Source organism: Mangifera indica, chromosome 7 (assembly GCF_011075055.1).
Source record: "Mangifera indica cultivar Alphonso chromosome 7, CATAS_Mindica_2.1, whole genome shotgun sequence".
In the NCBI taxonomy this organism is placed as follows: domain Eukaryota; kingdom Viridiplantae; phylum Streptophyta; class Magnoliopsida; order Sapindales; family Anacardiaceae; genus Mangifera; species Mangifera indica.
In genome coordinates this window covers 17,792,111-17,813,770 of record NC_058143.1, presented here as the reverse complement: position 1 = coordinate 17,813,770, position 21,660 = coordinate 17,792,111, and the positions used below count along the sequence as shown (strand labels likewise).

General features: G+C 32.7%; 2 protein-coding genes and 1 non-coding gene across 4 annotated transcripts; 1 reads left to right on the top strand and 2 right to left on the bottom strand.

Moving 5' to 3' along the window:
• Positions 1 to 787: 787 nt before the first annotated feature.
• On the bottom strand, positions 788 to 6,081 carry LOC123220146 (putative methyltransferase C9orf114). Of its 2 annotated transcripts, none has more exons than XM_044642173.1 (12): positions 5,655 to 6,081; positions 5,517 to 5,564; positions 5,171 to 5,338; positions 4,996 to 5,062; positions 4,465 to 4,529; positions 3,544 to 3,622; positions 3,202 to 3,320; positions 3,019 to 3,098; positions 2,137 to 2,206; positions 1,358 to 1,435; positions 1,196 to 1,278; positions 788 to 1,038 (listed from the first exon to the last, which is right to left on the bottom strand). In XM_044642173.1, the coding sequence occupies exons 1-11, from the start codon at positions 5,877 to 5,879 to the stop codon at positions 1,210 to 1,212; spliced, it is 1,068 nt and encodes a 355-aa protein (XP_044498108.1). In that variant the 5' UTR covers positions 5,880 to 6,081; the 3' UTR covers positions 788 to 1,038; positions 1,196 to 1,209. The 2 variants fall into 2 exon arrangements, with proteins under 2 accessions (XP_044498108.1, XP_044498110.1); XM_044642175.1 differs by having other exon boundaries at positions 3,253 to 3,320.
• A 729-nt stretch (positions 6,082 to 6,810) lies between these two features.
• Positions 6,811 to 14,758, bottom strand: LOC123220053 (protein phosphatase 2C 70-like). The gene is given in 14 exon segments (XM_044642048.1): positions 6,811 to 7,003; positions 7,108 to 7,162; positions 7,432 to 7,561; positions 7,647 to 7,762; positions 8,161 to 8,255; positions 8,856 to 8,991; positions 9,781 to 9,842; positions 9,931 to 10,074; positions 10,624 to 10,782; positions 10,877 to 11,052; positions 11,161 to 11,271; positions 11,274 to 11,357; positions 13,306 to 13,495; positions 14,522 to 14,758. Coding segments are annotated over 14 exon segments (1,752 nt in total). The 5' UTR covers positions 14,657 to 14,758; the 3' UTR covers positions 6,811 to 6,844.
• Positions 14,759 to 16,666: 1,908 nt separating this feature from the next.
• TRNAG-GCC lies at positions 16,667 to 16,737 on the top strand. Its single transcript has one exon. It is a non-coding gene; the product is annotated as a tRNA-Gly (tRNA).
• Positions 16,738 to 21,660: the final 4,923 nt, after the last annotated feature.

Here is a 21,660-nt window from a genome sequence, read left to right as displayed (position 1 = left end):
TTGATTCATATATAGAAGATATGTCTAGTCACTATCCTTATAACATATCGTTTTAAAATGACTTGTTATCTATTGGGTGTTATCAGCGCAATAAAAAGTTTTACTATTTTTGCGTCAAGCAAATGCTGACTGATGTAATATTTGTGCCACTGACCTTTCTCTTCATTTGATTCAAGGTTGGACTGATTGCGTGTTATAACATGGATAGATACAGAAGCTTCCATTGGTTTTGACAACAACAATAGTCATCTGTGGTGTTCCTTTAGATTTTAAAATATCTTCTCATATTTTTTCACCAATTCGAACTTGTTTACCCTCTAAGTGAATTGAAGAAAAGGAGGCATCTATCTATCACCTTAGATACGAAACGGTTTTGCACTGCTACTCGAGCTCCTAAGCTTTGTACATGTTTAAGCTTCGTTAGACTGCTCATGTCCAAATGCGTTTTTACTTTGTGTGCCAATTTATATGCCACCATTTTTATGTCATTTGAAGGAACTTTGTAAATTGGGATTTTGTATTTCTCTTCAAATTATAGGAAACATTAATGAGATAGGCTAGAAGAAGGTGGTGACGACTAGTTTGGTAACTCCACCAAAAATATATCGTGTCCATAGAAACAACCATATTTTTTTCAAATACAATATATTACAAATTTTTAGATATATTTTAAATTATAGATAAATTCCAATTCTGTTTTCTTCGACATGCGGGGCATTCCATTCAAAAATTGATTTTGTCCCCTCCACTTATAATGTGTTACTAGAAAAAAAAATTTTTTTCCTTGTATCATAAATTTATTTTATTGTTATTAAAAATTAAACATAATAGTTCCCAACAGAGATCGGAAAAAATGGCTCATCCAGGAGTAGTAAAGTTGACATTTTGAGTATAACATTCCAAAAACTTGGCAAAGCAAGATGAAAGAGCATTTCAGGAGAAAACGGGCAATTGAATGCGTCTCATTGCAGCTGTAGAGGAAGCCATTTATCCCAAACTTGAAAATCTTGAAGGGGAAAAATGGGAAATGGAATTCATCTACAAAATTTAAATAAATTACAGGCCAACATTCTTAAGACCCAGAAATGTAATGATAATAAATTCACTTAGTAATGCTAGCATAATCTGAAGAATTAATGACTAACTCCCTGCTATAATGACAAGAATGGCAAGAAAACCTCAGATGTGTATTTACCTTCATGTTAACTTCTATACTCTTCTTTGCAATGCTCGACTGATTGGTTCTTGAAAGTACTGTAGAGAGATAAAAATTGCTTCCTGTTGCCAGATATGCAATCCCATAGAGTAAATAGATGTTTATAATGGTAAAGAACCAATAAAATCACTAAAAATGTACCTCAGTTCGAATTGTTCGGCTTCCTTGATGGGGACATGTGTTGAAATATGAGTCAAACACCTCCCGAGCATTCTTTTGCTTTTTATGAGAAAAAAAACAGAAAGATTAAAAAAATTATGCCAATAGCAACAGGACCAATTAGATCAACTAGCAATAAGCTAAAGCCTCAGCATATATCGGTCTTAAACTAAAACTTCAAATAAAATGTTTTCTTTGATCCATGCAATTATATCAAATCAAGCATTAATATTTATCTGAAGGGAAGCATACTTGTTTCTTTCATTTGTTACATGCTTTCTTTTTCACTTGCAACATCACATAACACTGAAAGAGTGGGAAAAATGTCAATTCAGAAAAACACATTTTAAAAGAAATGCTGCGAATTTACCCACTTCTACCTTTGATTTTTGGCAACATGAAAAAGTCCTTTGTTTTCTATTACCATTTTTCTTGTCCAATAACAGTAGACAAAGATTTTTGAAAAGAGTTGCATTACAGAAGTTGCCAGGTAACTCAACCATTGGATTGAAATTAAAAACTCATGTGCACTGGTGTTTAGATTGACATTAAAAACTCATGCGCACTGGTGTTCATTCCAATCCAACAGCTAAAACTAGCCCAGGACATTTCAGGGACAGTAACATCTCAAACTCCTTTAAAAATTACAATCACTTTCTTGGGAATGGTTTCAAGACCAGAGTCTCAAATTAAAACCAAAGATGTTCTTCGTCCAAAAAGTGAAAATCTCAATGAAGACACAGATTTCAACATAAATGTACCTTTAAGTTATCATCTTCTTCAATACTCTCTTCTAAACCAGCAAGTCCACCAAAAGCAATCAATAGATGCCTGACAAATCATGTATTCAAGCAGATTAATGGCAACCATGAATAGATATGCCAACAAGATTTCCTAAATATGGGTTCAGGTCAGAAAGATATAGATTGATGATTAGAATACACAATAAAAATAAAGAAATAAACCTAGAAAATCTGAGATAACCCTGCATATATATTAAAATAAAAAAGAGGTCTATATTTCTCCAGTGCTAACAAATACCTTCATCGGTCACACTGGATGATTCTAATGGAAAAGTGGCTTTTAACAATGGTTGCCCTGTCTCACCCTGCCTACATACTTCTTGGACAGTTTTGTTACTTAAAAATAGTCTTCACGTGGCTCATTGTTAAGATGGAGGGATGCTATACACACAATAAGGTCATAATAGTCTATAACCCAACAGCACCTCCCTTTCCAATGCAAACACCTATTAAATTCCTTTTAATTTGAAAAGTACAATACGGAAAAAAAAAAAGTCCATTATCCACCAAACACTTGTGAACATATTTTTATCACTCATCAAACTACATTCAATGGAAAAATGGGCCACAAATTCACAACCACCTCCCCAATCTCCATATTCCCTAAAAAAATTCATTCTAGTCATGGATCAGCAGATTTTCAGTAGCCATCATATTCTTCAGCAACACAGTACATGAAGTAGCTTCAAATATATATTTATTCAGATAGAATGAGACAGACATTGATAATTCAAAGTTAAACACCTAAATTTTAGAGAAAGTGAAAGTCCACCCTAGGTGCAAAAGAGAAGCCATTCAAAAGGAAGTTACAATTATGGCTAAATCAAACAAAAAATATACCTGAAATTTGGCAATGTAAGTTCAGATGGATTAACAGTATCACCATGCTCTGAGGTGCCAATCAGATGATCATAGCCACCCTATCATAAATATAACAGAATTTGACTGAGAAAAGGCTTACTCATCAGAAAACCATGCATTGGTTTATATAGAGAAAAAAATAAAGGATCATTGCATGTATACTTTATATGAGCATTCCTTAAATACAGAACTAATATTGGAAGCATATCGCACTTTATACCCCCAGTACATTCCTGATTTTTCCTTAGGCTTGGATGCTGGGACAACCTTGCGTAGGAAATCTATATAATGAAATACAAAATCATAAACTTCATCAGTTGTAAACTGGTACACACATAAAAATTAACTGAGACTGGATAAGAAAATAAATGACTACAAACCAAAGCTAATTATGACAATATGTAGTTCAATTAAAAAATATGATTGAGTTACAACTTTGATTTGGTTCCAAATATTTTCTAGAGAGGTAAGCTGAAAAAACAAGAAAGACAAACCATTTATTACCAGAATCCAAATTGCGGCTAGTTCCCATTGCTACGGTGACTCTTACTCCAGGTTCAAGTGCTTGACCAATCGGAACATTCTGCAATTTTTAGGATTAAATCAATCAACAGTTAAATTCTTTCTTCAGCTGAATTCAATAACAGGAGATAAGTATAAATTGCATTATAGAAGAACATCAATTTTGAAATTAAAAATCCAAAATTGTTAATGTAAAGAGTAGGATAACATTTGGTTCAGACAAGCTTATGCATTGAGTTTGATATACAGGTCACAACTCTAATGCCATCTAAAATACAGAGAGAGAAACCATGGTAAGGATTACATCATAAAAAGTCCTAACAAAATTTGACATGATAATCACACTATACAGAAATCCATGACAGTTCACTGTATGTGTGCCCATGTGGTGCTATGGAGGGGAAGAAGAGAGGAGACTCATATTATTAAGGTGATTCAACTCCCCCACCCACCCCCCCAAAAAAAAGAAAATAACTCTAGAAACAGAGTAATTTACATTAATAACTTAAACAGACCAAGTAAATTGAAGTATTGCCTAACTGATTGGCATGGCCTCTTATCCAAAAAAGACTGAAAGGACGAAACATGTATGAACATTTCATTTGTTTGTGAAAGCTAATACATTTGCAACCACGTGTGAGGGACTTGAGTGATGAGATGAACCATTACTGCAATATTTTGATGAGAATCAGTTTCTTTACATATATATAATTAAAAATTTAAAAAAAAAAAAAAGACAAGGGAAACAAGCAATGTTTTGTTTCTTGACAGCCAACAGAGTTTGTCTCTGTTAATGCCAAACAACTCCCCATTCTATCAGGAAAAAAGGGCAACCTATGAATCAGTGACAATGATATCTAGGAAGCCTTAGTGTAATCAAGTGGAGACAAAATGCAGTAATACCTTATTCAAACCCACATCTACTAGTGTTCCTCCAGAGCTTGGCACTCTTTCTTTTAGTGTGACACCTACAAAGTTATCACAATGTATCAAAAAGTTGTTTATAGCTTCAAAAGAAGGATCCAGACAAACCGAGAAGTAGTAAATTGTTTAAGGAAAGCTTTCAAAGTCTTATAAAGAGAAAAGGGGGAAATTTCGTTACAAGTCTCCTATTGAGTTACAATGCATATGCATGTGTATGCTAAACAGCATAACAAAGACAACAATTCACATTCACAACACACAACATCGAGCAATAAAGTCATTCTTAGACTATAAAATAAAAGTTGTAACGTGTGCCTAATGCACTGATTCCTAGATATGAATTAGAGATAAAAACAGAAGAAAATAAAGAAAAAGTACTAATAAATGCAAATAAATTAAGGCAAACAAAGTAAAAAAAAAAAAAAACATATATATATATATATATATATATATAGAGAGAGAGAGAGAGAGAGAGAGAGAGAGAGAGAGAGAGAGAAGGAAAATGAATACCTTCCCGGAATGGTGCCCACTCATGTTTGCGCAAATGATGTGGAGCATCAAGTGGGGGTAGCATACCCTGTAAAAACACAAGATACAAAATCCTTCAACTTACAACAAACAAAGAATCACCAAAACAAATCACTGTGGAACAAAACCAGCAACATGCAGAAAACTTACAACTCACCACAAATCTTAGGCTGCTATGCATAGGAAAGAGAGCTTTTCTTAAATACTGTGGTGTTTCAAGATACCTTAAGATTCTAAATAGAAAAGTGGCCCCACTTTCATTCTCATCTGAATTATTAGAGGCCGGATCTTTCACCGAATTGCTCTTACTATCAAATACCACCACCTATTTTTCAAAGTAAAGAACAGTTTTATAACATATCTTCCATTACTATCAACAACAAATTATCAAAACAAACATCAAAACATGCTCAGATAATAATGTGAACCTGAAATAAATATTCCTTTTTTGAACTTAATATCCAGTAAAACACATAAATAGTAGTAAAAACATAGACAGAGACCTCATCAATTCGGAAAATCGTGGCCGCACGAGCAATCTGACCAGCCAACTGCCAGAAAACGGAGCAGAAATATAAAACTAAATACAAAATAATACACCAGCGTAAGAGAACGTAAATTTAAATGGATAAATAAATTACTCGGGTGGCGAGCTCGAGAGACTGAGCATTGTCAATGATGGAACCAGGCACAGCTATGCTGACAGTAGGTATTTCGTTTGATGCGTCGTCGTTTTGCTTGTCTCTCTTCTTCCTCTTCTTTTTTATTGCACTGTTGGAGAGATCGAGCTCATTTTGTGGCCCATGGTATTCCGATGTGGTCTGTGGTTCTACTTCTAATTCGGTTCTCTTCTTCTTCTTCCCCATTTCTGTGTCTGCGTGTGCTTTTGGTCTAACTTCTGAGTAAAAGAAGCGCGGTTTTAAGAAGGGTTTATGATTACCGGAATTCGGGGTTTTGTATTTGTGCGCTCTAGCCGGTCTTCAAGTGGTCAAATGCAAATTTCTAACCCCAAACTTTTGGCCAAACGACTTACTCTAACCCAAGTATAGTGCAATCACAAGGTTCTCCCCTTCCAATTCTTTAAAATCAAAATGCTTATTTATAATAAATTTTTTATTAAAAATTTTAATCACTTATTAAAAAAATTAAAATTTTATTATATTTTTCTTTTTTATATTTAAAATTTTATTTATTTTAACTTAAAATTTAAATAATGATAAAAACCTTTTTATCTCTCCCTTCTCTAATAATTGACTATTCCCTCTCTTATCTCTCTTATCATTTTTGATTGAAAAAAAAGATAAAATTATTTTTATTCTAAAAACAAAGACAAACACTCTTATTATAATCTTATTTTTTATTTAGGAACGTATACCAAGATTATTATGCGAATTAAATCCGATTATGACTAATTGATAGACATATTATAACTTGTCTGAATAACTTTTACTCTATAAATGAAAGAAATTTTAATTTAAATATAATTTACGTTTCCGCAATACAATCTACATGTACTCTGGACTGGACTCAACCATACGAGGAAGCTAATTTCTCAAGAAGCCGATGAATTAATTGATTTGCAGAATTTGCATCATCAACTGTTTCATCGAATACTTGATGAAGCATATCAAATGATTTCTTTCCTATGGTATCATCCAATGCCCAGCTGCCACCGAAAAAACATCTAAAGCTTCATTCTAACTCTCCAAGACTTCCATCAAATCCTACCTAAACTCTCTTGATGGTTGGTCGGTGCTATGTAAGTGGTATCATGGTAACCAAGAAAAACACAGATGATTGATCGTACACTTAAAAAACCTTATGATTTATATTACGAATCAATTTTACAAGCCTTTCTAAATGTGCTGTCAAAATCTAGGAATATTATAGAAGTGTTATCCTTTGTTCGCAGTGTTCTTGCCTCACTCAACAAAACATTTGCAATCTTCTCGGCTGAATTCACTTTTTCTGCAGAGTATTTCTCCCTCATCTGCCACAACTCAAATGCAAATAATTTTATTTTTGGTCAATTAACGATGCGATTGATCCAGAATTATTAACAAATATTGAGTAATTTATGCAATAAATTATTACCTGAAGGACTAGCTGATTTGCCCTCTTAAAGCTGATGACATCCCAAAATCCATCACTGAAATATTGAGAAAAAAAATTGCTAAGATAATGTCGATGGAAAACTGAAAATACATAGATAAAAAGCAATAATGAGGCTTATTCACAAAACCAAGTATACTGAAACATTGCTTTTTGGCAACTTAAATATTCCAAAATGAGTCTAATAATCCATCAGATATCATGAATCAGACCAGGCACAATATACAACAAAAGAAAATAAATATGATGTCAAATGAAGTGAAAAAAATAGAAAAGTTGAAAGACAGTGACCCATAGAAAAATCACCTAGCCAAAATAGCAAAGTCCTTGCTTGCTTGATCAATATGCACAACTTGACTTACATAAGGCTCTGAACTGAAGCGGGCCTCCTGCTGTTTCAAAAATTTGTCTCCAAGCATTCGAGCAAGGTTTAAGCCTATATCAGAGGGAAACTGTTGGTGTTTATCTAAATCAAATAAATGAGGCAATTGACAAATTAATTGAACCAATTATATGCCTACCACACAATCTTGTTTCCCCGTCTTTCAGTGGTTCTCCTGCTTCATTGATTCGGACCCTTTCAGAATTACTAGTAATCCGGTGGTCTTCTGTCATCTTAATCTGCTTTCCATCAACACTACAACAATAAAATCATATTCAGTCATAAACAAGTAATAAATTACAGTTGCAAAAAGCAGAATTTCAATTCAAGTAAACCAGAAGAACTACCAAAATTTAACATCAATAAATATTGAAAAGTTGTAATCTTCCAGGAATTATAACATTTTTTGAAAATTATTTTCGTCAGCTAAACAATGTATATTAGATTTTACTACATAAAAAGTAAATGGCAAAACTAACTTTACTAGCATAATAAAAATTCTTCTTTAAATAAAAAAAATAAAAAGGAAAAGGAAAACCCCTAAGTTAACCAGCTTTACCATTTAACCTACCACATAGATTTTATTATATAACTCACTAGAGATCCTACGAATGAATTGAAAAGAAAAAGAAAGTAAAACAATGAACACATACTTTATTACACAAGCAGAATCCCCAACATTAGCACATTGCGCAAATAAATTTTCATCAGCATCAGTCCATACCAGGAGTACTGTTGCAGTACAACCCTACAAGGAATCAATTATTAAAACATGCAAACCTTGGCTTTCATACCTTTACAGCAAATGCCCAGATAAAGAGAAGATGAAATATGAAGCCAATTTTTTAATGTTTGCTCCAATGTTTGAATCTGTGACCAGTCAGTAGAATGTCTGTATGCTAAATTACCACAAAAACAATAGAAACAGACCAGCAACACACAATGCATTCAATAGAAAGTGCACTTTTTCACCCAAAAAAAAAAAAAAAAAACACCTCAGAAGCAAGTTGGAATAAAAACTAGAAGTCTAGTTTCCAACTATAGCTGGCTGTTTACACCATCCATTCACTGTAATGCGTTTCCATTGGTTGTAAAACTGTAATACACATACACACATTAAATGATGTGATAGAACCCAACACAAAAGACAGTTAAACAGCATATTAGTTCCTCTCATGCAGGGAACTAACATAAAACATGCAATAAAGTATAAAACTACATAATTACCACATTAGAAAAGCATACAGACATTTCAGTACAAAAGCCAAAGCCTTTCAATATCAACACCACCAAATTCATGTAAAAAGTGAAGGGAAAGAAGATGAATTAAACAAAGTAGGATAAAAACCTCATAATAATGATTCATGGATGCTTCTGTTAGAGAAAATGCATCCCTAAGAACATCTGAAGCATCACATTGTGCCAAAACCCTCTCTCTTTTATGCGAATCCGATAATATATCAGCCACCATTTTAGGAAGTGTTCTGTAGAACAAAATTTATGGAAAATAAATACTAGAGTTGATGGCTCAAAAATCAATACCACAATGAAAAAGGGGAGAGCATAACAGATCTGATGCTTACTACAGGTAGCTTAATCAAAAGAAAATGCTTGGAAGACATGATTGAGGGGAAATAAAGTGAAAAGAAATTTGCATTCAGTGCCATAGGGATTTCTTGAAAATCAATTCTTCAAACAACTCAACTTCGGACTTGATTATACTGATTCAAAAAAGTCACAGAAACAAATAATTTCTGTTGCTAGGTGTCATGGAATTAAATCAATTTATATTGTATACAAACATTTTGTTAAATATTTGTATGAATACAACCAAATGCCATAGAGCACATAATTCAGCTAATATTGTGAACCGCGGAAATCACTTCCATATTTCAGTCCAGTAGATTTATACTATAATCTTCATAATTTATCTCCCCCAAAATCAAATTTGTAGCTGTAAAGCAGATCAAGCAAAAGAACATCTGTGGTTATCATCCATTTTTTATGCAAGGATAATTCAATTATCATAATTGCCATCTTGTCTTCCTTGCTTCCTCAATTGTATGCACCCCTCAATTCAATTCCCTCCCAATAACCTCCAGTAATAAACTCATGAAAACATCCACAAAAGGAGTATATATATATTTATAGAGAGAGAGAGAGAGAGAGATAAAACTAGTCTTAGGTATGGGCTTATATATATCTGTATATATATATATATATATATATTAATCATATGGCAAGCACACAAACGGTTAAATAGAAATACATACTCGCTAGCAGATTTGGCAGCTGCTGCACCACCATGTCCATCACAAATACCAAATAACCCAAACTGTGAAGTGAGCAGTTAAATAATAATGTAAGCCCTTCATGAATATACATATATTCACTAGAAAACAAAATAAATAACTCTAACAAACCTGATCAGCTCCAGGAAGAGGCCAGTGATAATAACACACATCTTCCATTGGAAGTTTCTTTGCTCCCTGACGCAAAGCCATGGCATCTGATGCCACACCAACACCAAAAGGAATCTGAGTCTCAGTTTGCGATGTGATTTGAACCTGCCACCAAAAAGAATTACATATTTGAATAAAAACTAAGGAAAATAGCAGATCCAACGTAATAAATTTTACAACTTAAGAATTAAAAGTACTAATTCAAAGTATTTCCAAATAAGCAATTAAGAGTACAGAATATTGAAAATAAATCATATCAAAAGATACTGAATCTCTAAAAATGCTTTTGCTATAATTTCTTAATAGTGGCAAAAAATCTATAATAATGTGTTTGCTTAAGGTGTCATATAAATCTAATTTTTTTACTCTTATCTATGTCCTTTCCTTTTAAAGCAGGGAAATGAAATTGGACGAAACAAGTTTACTTAAGATGAGAAGAAAATAACAGCACATCCAAGGATTGCCACATCTCATTGAACTTGTCATGCACTTCATCGATTATTCTGTTCCGCTAACTCACACATATTTTCCAGAAAAGTGTCATCTATTGGCTAGAAATTATGATAGCAATATGTATACGCTCAAAGTATGAAGATGCCAGAAAAACCTAACCAACCACAAACACATGAACCTTTTGACACTCTATTGACTTACATATACGTTCGAAGTTGTGCCAAGAGTAACTATGTCTCCAGTAGCAATCTCAATTGGATCACCCCAATGTCTACTTCCAGAATCAGGATGGTTAATTGACTGTGAATTCAATAGAGTCCCATTTAGACTACCCATGTCCACCAGCTCCCATTTCAATTTCTGAAACCAATACAACATGTCTATTATACCAATCATTCATATTACGTGGCACAATCCAAATGCAGATCAGAATGGAACACTTCATGAATATTACATCTGAATTCCAGTTTATCAATGCATGCTTCCCCGACACCTCAGAATCTTTCAGTAACAAGTCACTGGGAGAAACTCTTCCAAGAGTCAGTGGCAGCCTAGAAGCACATGTTGACTGTACAGAACAGCAAACCCCACAAGATGGACCAGATATAACCTCCAAGGAAAGGCAGCTTCCTGCACTTCTAACAGAAAGATAAGATGGCATGTTTTACAAATTCAGCCACATGCAATGGCATGTAAATAATTAAACTCTTCATATAAGCGAAAAGAAAAAGATATTACTTTGATCTACAACACCCTTAGGTACATACTCTTGAACCTTATCACTACTTGCAACAAACTTCAGATTAGGACTTAAATCTTGCTGTCTATGTTTTTGCAATTCAGCTAAGTGTTCTGTGAAATTGGCCTCTTAAGTGTCTGGCTAACCAAAAGATCCTCCGAAGTATCAGAAATTACATCTAGAACCAAGTTATCACCTGGGAGAAGTCAATAATAAAACGGGAAATTATAAAAAATGGTCAAAATACCCTCCTACTAAGCAAAAATGCCCAAGGTCACTATTTTCAAGCAAAATGCCCAAATTCACTATTCCTAAGCAAAAATGCTCATGACTTTTTCTAAAATGCCAAAATTACCCTTCCCCTCATTTATATAAACCCTCCTCACTTATTATGAGAGGTTAAATGAAATTTTATTAAAATTAGGGAGGCATTTTGATATTAAACATTATAAGAGCATTATAAATTTCTCAATGAAATTGTAGAAATAGATAATTGAGGGGTCAAATAAAATGTTATTAAAATTGGGGGGCATTTTGATATTAAACATTGTAGGAGCATTATAAATGAAATTTTAGGTTTTTTCGAATTTCACCGTTTTACGATATATCGACTCATATTTTTCAGATTTTTGAAGAATTTTTCGATTGTTGTCATTCTAGGGTATTTCAATTTTTAGAATTCGAATTTCAGTTCCGTTTTTTCGAATTTCACAGTTTTATGATATATCGACTCGTATTTTCCAGATTTTCGAAGAATTTTTCGATTGTTTCGAAGAATTTTTCAATTGTTGTCATTCTAGGGTATTTCAACTTTTAGAATTTGAATTTCAGTTCCGTTTTTTCGAATTTTACCGTTTTAGGATATATAGACTCGAATAATATGTTATGAATAAATAGATATATTGAAATACCCTAGAATATCAATAATCAAAAAATTACTTGAAAATCTAAAAAACAGATCTAAATTTATAAAACTACATGTTCAAATAGTTTATGAACGAGAAAACCGAAAAATCGATCAAAAATTTCGTAATTACATCGTAAAACGTGTTTAAAAAAGCACATCATAATTACAAATATCAAATTTGAAAATTACATATGAAAAAAGTCTAATCCGGTCACAAACAAACTCAAAATCATAAAAACCGAAAATCCTAAATTTGATAAAATAATAAAACTGCATAATACACATTGAAACAGTTTTATTTTGGCCTCCAAATTTAGTGCAACCGACGAAGCTGGTTGTCGTTATAGAGCTCGAAACGAGCTTTGCGTTGATATATTATAGGCCTCATAACTCCTCCCGGATCAAAAGTTATGGTTGTTCAAAGTCTATCTCATATAAACCCTATAGTTTTAAAAAAGTTAATTTCCACCCAACAGCCCACTGTCACGTGGCAAATTTAAAAAAAGTCTACAGTGGAATGAGGACTCTCACACAGCTCCCTAATATTTTAAAAACACTAAGTAAGCCCCCTAACCCACTGTCAACAGTGGGAGAAATCGTCCGACAGTGGGAAACACTGTTCCCACTATCAGACTGCCGAACTATTCGGAAGGGATTTTCAGCCAAAATTCGTCGTTTCGGCCTCCGATTTCAACACAAATCAAATCTACGTAATTTATAACACAAAACCCCTCAACCAATTCAACGAAATCAACCAAGAATCAAAACATTTCAAGCATTGTTTAAAATCGAAACCCTAAACCCTAAACCGCAAAATCTCACTCAAATCTCAATAATATAAACAATAACTTAATTCAAACGAGATGACGGAAGATATTCTAACGTGCTGTGCCATTTTCGGTTGCCGGAAACCACGAAAATCCGGCCGACAATGCGATGACAGTGGGGCAGGGGAAAATTTCGAATTTTCCCCTGTTTTTGAACAGTGATTTCACAGTGGGGACAGTGAAAATTTGCTGGGTTTATATATGGGCAGTTTCGACATTTCACAAAAGTTGCGCATTTTTGCTTTAATCTGAATTTTTTGGGCAATTTCGCTTAAACCCCCTTACTTTTGCCTATTTTTTATAATTTCCCATAATAAAACTGTGATCATACTAACAACACATACAGAAACTAAAACATAACAATTGATTGAAAATATGTGCATGCAAAATGAAAAGAAAAAATTTGAAACCTTGATTTACAATGGGAGATGCAGAGGGAAGCCTCTGTTTATAAACAAGTCCATGTGTTTGAGGTGAGCGCAAAAACCCTTCATTTTGATTGCAAGCTCCCTCTAGATCATAATTTCTGCCAAAATCATTACTTTGTTCTAGGACCACAGCCACATCATCTGATATGAGGGGCCTCTCTAGTTCATCAGCCTTCAACAAATGCACCAAATGTGAAGAAAATGAAGTCAATGAGAAAGTTATACCTAAAGGGACATAATCAATCTGAAATTGTAGCATATCTGGAATTTTCTAATGTGGTGTGAAATCAACACAAATGTCCACAAAACACCAACACAAAACTCTATATTTATGTAAACAAACATGCTACAACATCATCATGTCCTACTCTAAAACAATGGCAAAATCTCATGCTCAAAGACATTTTTCAAGATACCAAATGATGCAAAAGGCTTCCAATCAACATTTGACCCACTAGATTTGTTATAGGATACAGTGAAAACTAGTTTAAATCAAAATTTATATGCAAGAACACAGAATCACCTACACGTTATTTGCACCAAAAGCCTGTGGTGTTCAATAGGAAGTCACTTATCCCTAATGTCAAAGTAGATTTTCCATCGGTGCAAAAATCCAGAAACAGTTTGTGATTTCTTACAGCCAAAGTGAGCTAAAGCATTCAAAATACCAATGTTACATATAGAAAGTCTTTACCTTCCAAAAAGATGAAAACATCAAATCATTCAAAAGAATAATAATAACAATGATAAGGAGCAGCCATCAGATAAAAAATGAATTCCTGCCATAAATTACATAAATTCAATAATAGCATTTACCACTCATAAATCCCTCCATTTCAGTACTTCTGAGATTCAACAGGTTAAAAAAACTCCAAAAGAATTCATATGAAAAACGTTCACCGTATCTGAAACGAGTAAAATGCATTCAACAAAATCCATTCCAAAGCATAGCTAAAGCACCAATTAAGTAATCAATTAATCACAATCAATGACTAAAACAAGATTAAAGGAACTAAAACGACAACCCTAAATGCTAGCAAAATACAATTTAAAACTCAACTGATCACGCGCCACAAAACAAAAACTATAACCTCACGGTACATTTCCAGCTAAATTAACCAAAAAAGCATAAATGAATAAATCAAAAGAAAATCTGAGAAACCGAAGCCGATGATCATAGAAAAAAATTAAAAAGAACCTTAACGATGATGCGAGAGCGAGAAGAAGAGTCAAAAAAGCGCCATGGTTTACAGGCGATCACGATGAGAACAAGGATCAGTATCAACATAAGGAGAATGGCAAGGACGACAATGCTCTCTTGCATCGCCACCATCGTCGCTACTTCCTCACACAGAGGAGAGATTTCAGAATGGGTCCCGATTTGCGAGAACCTCGCTTTCAAATGGTCGCACCATTAATTTTTTTTTTTTTTCCACCTCAATTTTAAAAAATAAATTCATAAAGTCAATTATTAATATTATTATTCAATATTATATAGTTTTTATGACATAATATTATATCATTTGAATACGTCTCGACCTAGGGTAATTAATTAAAATAAGTAAAATTTTAAACGTTTATACGTTTTTAGGCCATCTTAGAAAAGTTTTACCAAAATAAGCAAACCGTATTTTTTTTACCCTTTTTACCCTTATGTTGAAAAACCAAGTAAAATATTTTTTCTGAAAATATACGTCGATTTATGGCGGTTACGATGGTAGCTAGGTATTTTACAGTGAAACCCTAAATATGTCGAATATATATGGATGTTTTTGAATGTTTCGAACGCTTAAAATGATGTAGTTTCGATGTTAATGGATGCTTAGAAGTGTAGCCGTTGAGAGACAAAAGCGTAAACTGTGAACAGTGTCACGCAAACTGTGAACAGTGTTGCGCCAACTGCGCAAATACTACTCACATCGCGCAAACTGCTTGTAAAATCACGCAAAAAATACTGTTCACATACTATAATATCTACTTTTGTGCGATGTAATCAGTGTTTGCGCGATGTGAACAGGTTTGCGCGGTGTAAACAGTGTTTGCGTGATTTGCGCAGTTTGTGTGACACTGTAAATTTGCGCGCTTTTGTCTCTCAATGGCTACACTTCCAGACATCCATTAACATTGAAACTACATCATTTTAAGCGTTCGAAATATTCAAAAACATCCATATACATAATTCGATATATTTAGGGTTTCAGTGTAAAATCCCTAGCCACCATCATAACCACCATAAACCAACGCACATTTTCAGAAAAAATATTTTTACTTGGTTTTTCAACATAAGGGTAAAAAGGGTAAAAAAAATACGGTTTACTTATTTTGATAAAACTTTTCTAGGGTGGCCTAAAAAAGTATAAATGCTTAAAATTTTTCTTATTTTAATTAATTACCCCTCGACCTAACCCGGTCATGCCTGCATGTATATCTTATTGTAAACTTTAAGGATTGAGATGAGGCCGGGCAACATGAAGAGGTAGGGATATCTTAAACCTTGGATTTTGATTGTGTGGAGTTTAATGGGCCTATACTCTTTGTAAAGTAGGGTTTTGGGCCAATCATTTCCATAGGTCTGATCATAAATGTTTGTAATGATTTTTTATTTTAATTTTATTTATCCATAAAATGTTAAGAAAATTTTATTGACAAACTGATACATAACACAAGCAATATCATATGTATTCATAATAAATATTAAGTTAAGTTTTAATAATAGTATTTTATTATATAATTAAATATAATTTTATTTTTAATTTAAAATTATTTAATCATACGACCATACATTATTATTAATACTTATGTGTTTATTTAGTGGTTTTAATTCTAACTTGAATAGTGAATTACGTTTCTAACCTAAGTTCGGTCAAACATGATTTAAGGATGAGAGTAATCAAGATTATCGTAACCCCAAATTAACAATTGACACCATAAAATTCACTTGACAAATATTTTCTCTTTTGTTAATTTAACTTTTATTTTTTACTAAAGACTTTATTCGTATTTATTAAATAGATCAATTTGAGACACAATGATCAGATGTACAATTATTATATCAGATAAATTATGGTTTCACAAGTACTTGAATCTAAACAATTACACGCATGATGAGGAGTTGCGGAAGATCAGAGAAGGAAGAGGATACAATTACATGATACATGTTCAACTTTTTATTTTTTATGTTCCATTTATTTTTATAATTTTAACAATAAACTAATCTAGTCCAGATTCAGGAAATTAAGCTAAATAATGTTTTTGATAATCGACAGCCTTGCTTAAGTAACGTGATTCTGGACAGCTAATAATCAGATATATTTTATCATATGTTTGAACTTGCGGTCATCGAGCACCAGTGGTCTAGTGGTAGAATAGTACCCTGCCACGGTACAGACCCGGGTTCGATTCCCGGCTGGTGCAATTTTTTTAGGGCTGTGAAGGGCTGCTGCATGTGATAGTTGGGTCTATCACCATTCATCTTTAGATGACAGCAAGTTTGAAAAGCTCTATGTTTTTCTTTCTTTATGGTAATATGATTTTTTATCCTTAATTAAAGAATCAACGGTAGAACTTTTTTTTAGGGCTGCAAACTTTTATTTGACCAAACAATCATGCTGTCACTTTTTCGGGATTTGCTTGATTTGTGCCCAGAAAAAAGTTGCGAACTATGAGGAGAAACTGAAGAACTTTTACATGGAGCACATACATGCTGATGAACTTATATGTACATTGAACTGTGTTTGATCTCTAAATTTATTAAGAATCCGAAATTTAAGTTGATTAACAAATAAACGACAAATTAATCTGATAGGGAGAGGCAGCTGATGCCAAAAGGAATCTCGTGACTTTGACACTATACTCCGTTTTATGCTTGAAATGTGCCAACAGTCATAGAGGAAACTTTATATGAAAAAATCATGTGCTTGTCAATTTCATCAGTCACTTCATCAAGAATTTACTCATCATTTTTTCCCCAAATTGGACTTAAATTCCTCCTCAGTTTAGAATGGCGGTGAAGCCATGTTACACTCGTCAAAGTAGATGGCCCCAGAAGATTTTTTAAACCCTTCATTCCACCAGTCAATTCTGCATTTACCTGTTGATGATAATATATTTTTTTTTCCTTTTGAAAATGATTTCCCGCTGGAATGGGAAATTTCAACGTGGGGTTGCTTTGTGATGAGTTTCAGTGCCTGCTTGACACATGTTTCATCGCTCATGTACACGAAGAGAAGACAGCAGCCAGCCATTTATTGACTTAGACCATCTTATTTATACATTTCTTCACTTATACGCATGTTATGTTTGTTCAAAGAGGAGCTTTAATGCTTTATCTTCTATTTCTACTTTTTGACTGAAATAATTGTAATGCTAGAGTTTGTATATATTTATAGGTCTAGAGCCACTGCGATCCTGCAATCAAACTCACATGGGAGATCCGTGATTGAATTCTTCTTTTAATTTCTCAGTTATACTTATGAATCAGGTGATTCAACAGTGAGCTCATTTGGATTATTCTTGAATTGACAAAGGAATGATCCCAGACCGCACTAACATAACTTGTAAGAACAGTAAAAACAAAAACTGGAGAAGAAACATGTTGTGTTTTGTTACATTAGACAGCGTTTTGGACTTGTCCATCACTCTGCTTTCTGATTTGCTTGATCTCTTTTCTTCGATGGAAGCTGAGATATCAGAATTATGCAGTTTTTTTTTTTTTTTTAATTTAATGGACTGATATAAATATTCATTTTTAACTGGGGAATGTCTACTGATTCCTTTTCTTTACGAAAGTAAATTATTCCTGAATATATTTATTCAATTAAGTGTACATTAAAAAAATAAATAAATATTCCTGGCATGCTATATTTCGCTAGGCAGTCCAAAATTTCCAATCAAATTAAGAAGCATTTATACAAAAAATAAGTAATTAATTTATTCTGTACTAGGTACTAATGCTGCAGCACAAAACTGGGCTTTTCCTCAGCTTTTTAGTCTGACAGAGCAGGGGATGAATCTTAATCTTTTTCATGGAAAAAAAGTAGTAGAATAATTAACAGTTCTTCCGTCTGTTTTTCCAAGTATTCGTCTATGAATTTTAATGCTGCCAGGCAGAAATTAATCTGCAACAAGTTTACAATAAAAGTTTAATTTTGAAATTATGTTAGAGGGGATTTAAAGTCCCTCATCTTGTATTTGGAACCTCTTTTCTTCAATACTCAAATTACTCTTTAAAGGCACCTTGGGCCACAGGGTACAGCTTCAAGTTTCAATGGAGATTCTGCCAGGCGGGCAATCTTCAGGCCCCTTTAATCTTTAGTTGAAACTTCAAAGGGTGACTGCTGCTATCAGTAAGCTTTATGAGTAATCTGTGCCAAATTATTCCTTCTGTCCGCTTACTTTAGTCCTGTACACAGTACAGTTATTCCTCAAATACTGCCATAAATGGAAATGCAACTACAAATACAGAAACTCTCAACATCAGCGGTAACAATTAATAATTAATTATACAGTAAACAGCAAGAATCTCAGTACTAATCATGCATGCCAGTTGAGGCTTAGACCCGAGTGGCCACATTGCGAGTCACTGTCTGTAAAGCTTACCATCGACCGTCCCCCCTAAACCTTTTACATTGCTCAATGCATAATTTAAACATTAATATTGTCATTACTGATAAGTTAAAACGTACAACCAGTAGTTGCATTACATGTTTGCATGGCTTATTAGGCTTCCCTTAATAAAGTTTTTAATTCTAATTATTCCTTAATTAAACAAATTTAAAAGGTGGCACTAACATGGTCAAAAAAAGGTGGGGGAGAGTGCTTTGTGTTAATTTACATGCTGATGGAAGCCATGAACTGGATTCTGTTGTCTTTCTTGAATTAAAATATGAATTTTGATGAAAAAAATCAAACCCTTACCTTTACACTGAAGGCCAAAGGGACATGACGTATTCTCAGTTAAAGATTCTCCATTACTGCAAAAACAATTTAAAAAACAAAAACGCACTTAAAAACAAAACGTTGATGGATTCTGATGTAAATTTCTTTCTTTCTCTTTCTCGCTCTGATACAAACAGTGCCATGGGCATAAACTTAAACTAAGTCAAAGAAATCTCATAGCTTCGGTAGGATGATTTCTTTCTTCGTTCCCAAGTAGGGAAATATACATATATTTTTTATCATCAGCATACTAATAATGGAGAAGCTTGCTTTTGTACCAGGAGTGGAGTAGACCATCAACGTTCAGAGCTTCTAAAGGGTATTATTATACTAAATTTTGCAATCAGTTAGTACTTTTTTTTTTTTTGGGTCATGACTAGGAATCCCACCAAAGCTGACTTGTTTATATTGAGATCAATCAATTGTATTAAATAAGTAAAATCTTAAATTTAATTACTGATTTATAATTATTAGATTCAATAATTCAAAAATCTTGTCAATGAGTCTCGAATCTAAGCTCTCTTGGGATTGTATGGAGATTTCATAGCTTTTGCCTATTAAACTATCTGATGGAGACTATCAATTGATACTTACTTTATAATTACATTAAAATAACATATACAAATAAAAATATGTCATTATGTAATTAGATATTATTTTTTAATTTAAAATTATTTAATTAAATAATAACATATGATTATTTATAAATAAAATTATGTATATTATTTATACATATAACAGTGCTTTTATAATTAGGACCACTTAACTTCTTTTTCAGGGTTTGATTAATAATAATGCATACGAAGAAAGATTGGCTAGCTGTTGGAGGTTCAACATACATGGAATATGGCCCGATGATTTCTTTTTAAGATTGGCAAATTTTGACCTAAGAAAGATTCATAAATGGTGGCTAAATTCCAAGCTTATCCAAGAACTAAACAGTTCAGTGGCCACTAATTAAATCAATAATATTATGTGTATAATTTTTGTATAAAAATAATAATATATTATTATATAATTAGATATTATTTCATCTCTAATTTTTTATTATTCAATTACATAATAATACATCATTATTTATATATAAAAATTATAGGTATAACACTATTTCTAATTAAATTGATATTAAATAAGCGCAACTTCAATACAGCTTACATGATAAAGCCTTGCTTGACAATAACAATAATATAATATTTGTTTAAGCAGAAAATATAATGGGAATCCACAAAAATGGACAGACTAGAGAGGAATTTTTTTTTTTTAAAGGCGACTTGTCTATTCAATTTTATTTCAACATCAATTGATGGGTTTGATTGGTAAGTCAGCATCTTGCAGCTTGCTGTCTAAGAAAATGGTATTATAAAAGATGGCAGAGATGAATTCTTATCTGGAAAAAGAGCTGAAAAGATGGAATATGGTACAATTATATTCACAATTTTCTCATTTAAATGGATGAACAGACATTACTGTTTAAATCTCTTCGCTTTCAGCTTACCTTTCTCCCATTCCTCACCAGCCCCACCTGTGCACCAAAATATAAAACAAGAATCACCATTAAAAAGTGACTTATATCTGCTAGGGTTTGAACTTTGAAGCCTCCTCATGAAACAAGAAGGACCCTTTTTTTGGTCTTCTGTTATCATATTTTTACAGTTTTTTGTACAAAATTCCTACTTTAAAAGTGGAAATCATATGGACTGGTTCATGTACGTGAATTCAAGAAAAAAAAAAAGTAATGTGAGAAAGCAAATAATTGTACAGTAGAGGTACACTTTAATGGTGATAGCACTATCTGTGATTTCTTTTTTCTTCACTTAAAACTTTTGAACAGTGCAAAGAATCCACCTTTTCTATAGAAGGAAAGCCATGACCGCGAAGCCTCTAAGCAGAAAGAAAAAACATAAAAAACTGGGTCGAAACAGTTTTTTATGACGATGGTAAAAGACTGGCATAATTTTAAGGTAAAAACATTTGCTCCACCCTTTTTTAAACTCAATGTCACTTTCCCACCTTTGAATTTAAAAAGTGACACTTTCCCACTTTTGGTTAAATTTTTGGATAAATATATTGAAATGATGAAATTACTCTTCTATATTTCAATATTTGTCAAAGTTAAACAACATTTGCCTTAAAAACTTAATTAATTGTACTTTTCACCATTAATTTATGATTTAGCATTAATCATTATAAAAAATAATTATAAAAAAATAAAATTAAAATACTTATCCAACTGGTAAATTTGAACAGTTAAATAGCTAAATTTGATTTCAACTAAATTATATTTGAAATTGTATGATACGATTAAAATTATACTATTTTGATATGATTCTTGTTGAATTGTACTGTCTGATTTTAATTGAATTACAATGAGACATTATAATTTTAACTATAATCACACTA